The sequence below is a fragment of the Camellia sinensis genome, chromosome 14, assembly GCF_055761805.1.
Source record: "Camellia sinensis isolate YWXY chromosome 14, ASM5576180v1, whole genome shotgun sequence".
Taxonomy (NCBI): domain Eukaryota; kingdom Viridiplantae; phylum Streptophyta; class Magnoliopsida; order Ericales; family Theaceae; genus Camellia; species Camellia sinensis.
Window position 1 is genome coordinate 45865912 of NC_138974.1, and position 6918 is coordinate 45872829.

The 6918-nt window shown below is 35.3% G+C and overlaps 1 protein-coding gene across 4 annotated transcripts; it reads left to right on the forward strand.

Annotated features, from left to right (window-relative positions):
* The first annotated feature begins 609 nt into the window (after positions 1-609).
* Positions 610-6918, forward strand: LOC114317737 (EamA-like transporter family). 4 transcript variants are annotated; one of them, XR_014350581.1, is made up of 4 exons: positions 610-1764; positions 2187-2610; positions 6115-6509; positions 6586-6918. XR_014350581.1 is itself a non-coding variant. In XM_028264491.2 (4 exons), the coding sequence occupies exons 1-3, from the start codon at positions 1225-1227 to the stop codon at positions 6384-6386; spliced, it is 1236 nt and encodes a 411-aa protein (XP_028120292.2). In that variant the 5' UTR covers positions 610-1224; the 3' UTR covers positions 6387-6405; positions 6586-6918. The 4 variants fall into 4 exon arrangements, 2 of the variants coding, with proteins under 2 accessions (XP_028120292.2, XP_028120291.2); XM_028264491.2 differs by having other exon boundaries at positions 6115-6405; XR_014350582.1 differs by lacking the exons at positions 6115-6509; positions 6586-6918 and adding an exon at positions 3683-4197 and having other exon boundaries at positions 2187-3459.

A 6918-nucleotide genomic window follows, 5' to 3' on the forward strand; every position in this document is an offset into this window, starting at 1 on the left:
CCCGACCCAAACCCTTAAAACTGGAAATTTTAGGCCCGCATCCATCTGCCACGTGTCATGCATCCACTCAAAGCACATCAGGGTCGAGCCGGGTCGGGTTGATTTGACGGGTCGAACCATCCACTACCCATCCCTACTTTATAGACACAAAAATTTTAATTTTGTACAATTTTTTTTTTCCACATAATTTTGTTTTAGTTTTTCCAATTAAAAGTTGATATTTTAAAATTTTAAAAATCAAAATATATGTCAAATCATCATGTTCCTTTATAGATAATAATAAATGATGAACAATTATTATTTGAAAAACAATTCCGACTATTAAAATTTTAATGAGATTTGAAGGTTCAAAAATCTTAATTAGAACTTAATGAAATATAAGTTCATAAATTAAGACTTTGTGTAAATGACCCTACAAACAATAAGATCTAAAGTCTTTAAAATTATGACACATCAATTGTTAATACACTAATTAATATATATAGTTTTATTCTTTTCAAAAATGTTTAAGAGCACTAAAAGTAAAACTCTTATGTGACAGCAGACCCCACTTATAAATGATTTAATATATATGTCTTTTATTTTTTATTTTTTGCTCTATACCACATCATTTGTACTATCGTGAGAGTTTCAAATTTAAAATTATGAATCATTACTCTATTATTTTAAGTCACATTATTATTTTATTTTTTTCAAAAAAAATTAAAATTTTAACTTTTAAATATACTTCTCAAAATAAATTAAACTCGTTCTGAACTCATCAATAACTTCTCCAGTTTTAGGGCATTGCTATCGACTTATCAGACTATCCACCAATCAAATTCTGGTAAAGCACCAGCTGGTCTTGCACCTGGACCACCCAATAGCTTCTCGTATTCACGAATATCAAAAAACCTCCCAAGTAAGATCTGGGTTTCCGAATCCAACTCCCAGTTTCTCTCTAAAAATTGCAGATTCAAGCGGGTAATCGAATACCTTGATTACTCTCTTTTCTTTCAACTTCGTTTCAGATCAGATGTGCTTGTTATATTCAAATCAATGGTTTTGATTCTGGAACCGTTAGGTTACCATTTTTTTTAGGGTCTCAATTCGCTTCTTGATTCTTAAATCTTGTGGCAAACTATCTGGGTTTGCCATTACAAGCTTTGAATCGTTTTTTTTATCGCCCAATTAATTATCCGTTCTGGGTACTTTGAATTTGATTCAAAATCGTGTTGGAAAGGCATGAACAGTCAAGTTTGGAGATGGGTTTTAGGGTTGATGTATATTATTGCTGTTGCAGTCATATGGATTGCTGCTAGTTTTGTTGTACAATCAGTTGTAGATGCAGGTGTTTCTCCGTTTCTGATAACCTACATTTGCAATTCATTGTTTGTGGTTTACATTCCCATAGTTGAAATTGGTCGCTTTTTGGAGGATAGATATGGAAGTATATTCTTTTGGAGAAATAGAAAAGATTGTAGTTTGCAAGAATTGGGAGAATCAGAAGTGGTAGTGCTTCTTCACCAGAGTGATACAGGTGTTCAAGTTCAATCTGGTGTGGTTTTGGAACAACAAGAATTGAAATACCATGAACAAGGTATTGTTATGGAACCAGAGAGTCATGCTTGCAAACCTACTTTTGGCGAAGATGGTAATAAGGATTTGGATTCAAAAGGGCGTTGGACACGCAGCAGAGTGGCAAAGGTCAGCTTGCTGATATGCCCATTTTGGTTTCTAGCACAACTCACCTTCAATTTCTCCCTGAAATATACTACAGTTACGGTAAGGCAATTTGATTCTTGCTACAGTTTTGGTTGTGTTTTAGTTTTCTTTGTTTTCTGTAAGTGTTTGAGGAAACAAAACCGATGACGAGTTTGAAATTCATATTGTTTTCATTTTTATGCAAAAACGGTATTTGAAAAGTTAGAAGTAAATTGTTTGGCTGTGTTTTAGTTTTCTTGATTTTCTTTGTTGTTTCTGTATTTTGTGTTTGAGGAAACAAAAACAATTAGAAGTTTGAAATTCATATCGGTTTCATTTTTGTGCGAAACAGATTTTGAAAAGTTGAAAGTAACTTTTTAATGTTTCCTAGAAAGTGGGTTTCTTTTAGAAGAATTTTCAATTCACCAAACAAGTATATTATTATGATTTTCACAAACATAACCAAATAAGCCCTAATTTATTCTCATTATTCTTGTGTACAGTCAAATACCATCTTAAGCAGTGCTTCCAGCCTTTTCACCTTTGTGGTCGCTCTTGCATTTTTGGGCGAGAAGTTCACTTGGGTCAAGCTGATTAGTGTTCTTCTTTGCATGGGAGGAACCATAATTGTCAGCTTGGGTGACTCTGAAACCGGGTTAAGTGCAATTGCTTCAAATCCTGTGCTTGGAGACATTCTTGCTCTTGTGTCAGCAGCCTTGTATGCTGCGTATATAACCCTTATTCGTAAAAAGCTACCAGATGATGAGGAGGGGAAAAGTGGCCAAGTCAGTATGGCACAGTTTCTTGGGTTCTTAGGTTTATTCAACCTATTGATATTCCTACCCGTTGTCCTCATACTTAATTTTACCAAGCTGGAAAGTTTTAGTATGCTGACATGGAAGCAAATTGGTCTAATTGTTGGTAAAGGTATGTGCATCAGTAAATATTTTTGATTTTTTAAATTTGTTTCAGATATGATATTTCCTTTTTAAAACATTGCATCTGATGTCGTTATAATTTTGTGGCTTGTAGAAGTTATTTTTCTTCATGTAACTATTTGTTTATTGTTCTATTGAGGTAAGTATGTCATTTATGTAACTTCAACATGCCCATTTTGGTTATCTTTTTCGTTGTCGGACAATCCTGACACATTTTTCATACACCGTGGCACTAAAATTATGACAGCCCCTTGTCTTGAATCCATCGAGTCACTTGACATAACTCATTTTAGTGTCCTTGTTTAAGCAATGCATATGCATAGTTACACATGTAACCATGTCCACATAAGCTATTTTTGCATGTTTATGTGACCATTTATTTTATTTTATGTTTCTTTGGTTTTGTTGCAACCTTTTTTTTATGTCTTGTTGGATGGGCCTTGCCTGGGATAATTTTGGTACATGGTTGAATGTGCTCATCCTGGATATGCAAGGTACCTGAAATGTTTCTTTTACTTGGTTATAGTTGTTGGTATTAGTCTGTGATTTTATGACTTAAAGGCCTCTATGAATGAACCACTTTTCCAAGTAAATTATAAGTTTCTAGATTGCAAACCAATTCTAGCAAGGTTCTCTACTGAAGATGCATCTTTATAATTCCTTATACCCATTCTTGGGTAAAGATCGTATATTAAGCTCATATGCATAATTTTGAATAAACCAGATCATTGGTTCAGTACAATTGCTTCAAATCCTGTACTTGTGTGATAAAGCTCATATGGATAAATATCCTATCCTTGTGTGATAATCGGTCCCAGAAGATTTTATTGATTTTCTTGTGGATATACTAAGTTTTTATCCAGAAGAGTTTGTTATTTGCCATTATGTCAGGGCTGGCAATGGAGAACCTGCATTAAGAGTTTGTTCTTGAATTTGTTAGGAATATGCTAAGATTTAACATGACCTTAGACTTCTTATTGGTTATTTTGTGAGGCACCAGCCTTTTTTTTTTTAGGGGGGGGGGGGGGGGGGGGGGGTTTCTTTTTTTTTTTAATTTTCAGCAGGAATATTGCTTATTTTGAATTGGGAATTTTGATATTTTGGTTGTGAGAAGATGTCACAATATCTTTGGATATTTTGGGAAAGACAAGATGATTGCCTTCATATAGTGAAACTTGAAGAGATGCCCCACCCCCCACAACCCGACACCCAAAAAAATAAGGAAAAATGATAAAGAAGATAATCTTACGGGGCTGAGTGAATTGATACAGAAATAGAGTATGATAAAAGGAAGGAGCACAAAGCGTTCTTGGTGCTCCTGTTAGAAACCCCTGAACTCAACTTTTTCTGGGTATGCTTAACTGTATGATTTGCATTCCATTGTAACCTTTTGTTATAAGGATCAGGTTCTGGGCAAGCAGTGATGGCTGAGCATGATTAAGCTTTGCTTGGGTGCCGGGCACAAACTTGTTGATCATTAAAGTGGTTGCCTGGATATATGGCTTTGTTGCATCGGTTTTTGAGTGTTGAAATTAAATATGTACGTATAGCTCAGAAGACCCATTATTGGAATTTCCAGAACAATTAAAAGGCATAAGCCAAAGTCTTTGAAATGAACTCAGTTAATTTCATCCCACATGACACTAAGGCCTCGTTTGGGGAGTGGCTATTTTAGCCAAAAAGCCAACTAAAACTAGTCACACCACCTCTCTACTTTCTGCACATCTTTTCGTAAAAAGCCAAAAAGTTACTAAAATAGTCTGTTCCCAAACGAGGCCTAAGCCTTATAAAACCCTAATAACAAGCAGTGACATAATAAATTGACCTTACCTGGCTTAGTAATAATGCAAGTGTAAGCGCAATATTTTATTCCTCAAATCCTATAAAGCATCTGAAACAAACAAAAAAAACAAATAAGGTCAGGTTCTGGGCAAGCAGTGATGGCTGAGCATGATTAAGCTTTGCTTGGGTGCCGGGCACAAACTTGTTGATCATTAAAGTGGTTGCCTGGATATATGGCTTTGTTGCATCGGTTTTTGAGTGTTGAAATTAAATATGTACGTATAGCTCAGAAGACCCATTATTGGAATTTCCAGAACAATTAAAAGGCATAAGCCAAAGTCTTTGAAATGAACTCAGTTAATTTCATCCCACATGACACTAAGGCCTCGTTTGGGGAGTGGCTATTTTAGCCAAAAAGCCAACTAAAACTAGTCACACCACCTCTCTACTTTCTGCACATCTTTTCGTAAAAAGCCAAAAAGTTACTAAAATAGTCTGTTCCCAAACGAGGCCTAAGCCTTATAAAACCCTAATAACAAGCAGTGACATAATAAATTGACCTTACCTGGCTTAGTAATAATGCAAGTGTAAGCGCAATATTTTATTCCTCAAATCCTATAAAGCATCTGAAACAAACAAAAAAAACAAATAACAATATAAATTAGAACTCCTAACATAATTCTGATGAATGAAATGCATCAATTTATTTTTCTTGTGAATCTTGAATCACCTAGGATGCATTGTATAGGGTTTGGTGATGGTGATTATCTGTCTAGTAGTATAATTTTTCTTCTTGTGTAATGACCAAGTTTCATAATATTGTTATGGATGAGATTGTTTAAGCATTGCATGCTGGTACTCTTGTGTTTACGTTTATTTCCCTTGAATATGGTAAGAATTTGGTGTTGGTGTTGGTGTTGGTGGTTTATGGAGGTTTTCAATGTTTCAAAGAAGCACATAATAGGCTCACTAGACCAACAATACAATAGGGCTAGGAAAGAATGAAACATTATAGAAGTCATATATGACAGAGCAGTTGCCTGTTAGGGAATGATTGAAGAATAGACTAGCTTCTAAGCTAGTAGGTATGGTTGTTAATGGCTGACCTTGTTTGGCAAACTCTAAAAAAGTTACTTTTTGGCTAAAGCCTGTTTGTTTTTAGCTAAAAACACAAAGGATTCACTTAATTTTGCCACTTACAAAAAAGGCAATTTTTAGCAATTACCAAATGCATAAGCTTTTTAATTTCTAAAAAAGCAATTGCCGAACCTCGCCTGAGTTTTTCTAAGCTAATTTCGTTCATTTCCGTTCCCATGAGTCAATAACCACCCAAGTCCCTTTGCTAGTAGCGGGTGCATTTTTTCTATGAGTAATGCTTTACAAATAGTATCTTTGTACAAATTTTTCATGCAATTTCAAACTGAAATGCATGCCATTATAGCTCATAATTTCAAAAATACCACTATTACATCATGGATAGGTTTTTTGTTCTATTTCTAGACCGTTTTCCTTGTGCTTTACATATCGGGGTATGTCTTTGTTCTGGATTTCCTTCTCCTTGTATTTCTGTACCATTTTCCTTTTGCTTTACAAATCGGGGTATGTTTTTGTTCTGGATTTCCTTCTCCTTGTATTATGTGTCTAGATGATATATGGAATTGTGGGGAACATGCAATTTCAATGTCTAATATTTTTATGTCATCGTGTTTAGGCTTGTTGGATAATGTGCTAAGCGATTACTTATGGGCCAAGGCCGTTCTTCTGACGACCACCACGGTAGCAACAGCAGGACTTACCATTCAGGTGCCTTTGGCAGCTGTGGTTGATTCACTGACTGGGAATGCACCCAATCCCATGGACTACATTGGAGCCGCAGCTGTTATGGTTGGCTTTGCAGGCATTAACATCCCTTCAGATGCCTTTTCAAGATCAAAGGATGTCAGTTGCGAACTAAAAGAACATGGAAATGTCAGCTCAGCCTGATTAAGATCACCTTTTACTGGTCGGTCAAAACACAACAGCCACTTCCTTGCATGTCTTTTTTTTGCTGGTGTTGAATTAATATTTCCAGTGTAGCATATTGTGAGTTTTACAGATGTTATATAGGCAAGTGTACAACATTCTTAATTCTTTAAATTACCAATGTCAGCAGGCACTTATAAATACAACTTCATGATTTCAGGTATAAATTGCTCTATGGGTGTGTTATCTGGGTGATTATTCAGTATTCTCGGAGTATGGACACGTACTCCATAAGGTTTTGATTGGTGGAGAGACACAAGGGCCCACGATTTATGTTGGAGATGAGGAGACAACATGAGACTAATTAATTGATGATTGATTTGGAGTATGGACACGTGGTGCTCCGGGAGTATTGAATAATTTCCCGTGTTACCTTTTGGTATTTTAGTAATTAGACTAGTATTTTGTTTCAACTATATTTTAATTTATTTGGAATTTAAGTTTGACAAATAAAAAGGCATTCATCAGTTCCACTGAGTGAGGGTTTGACAAA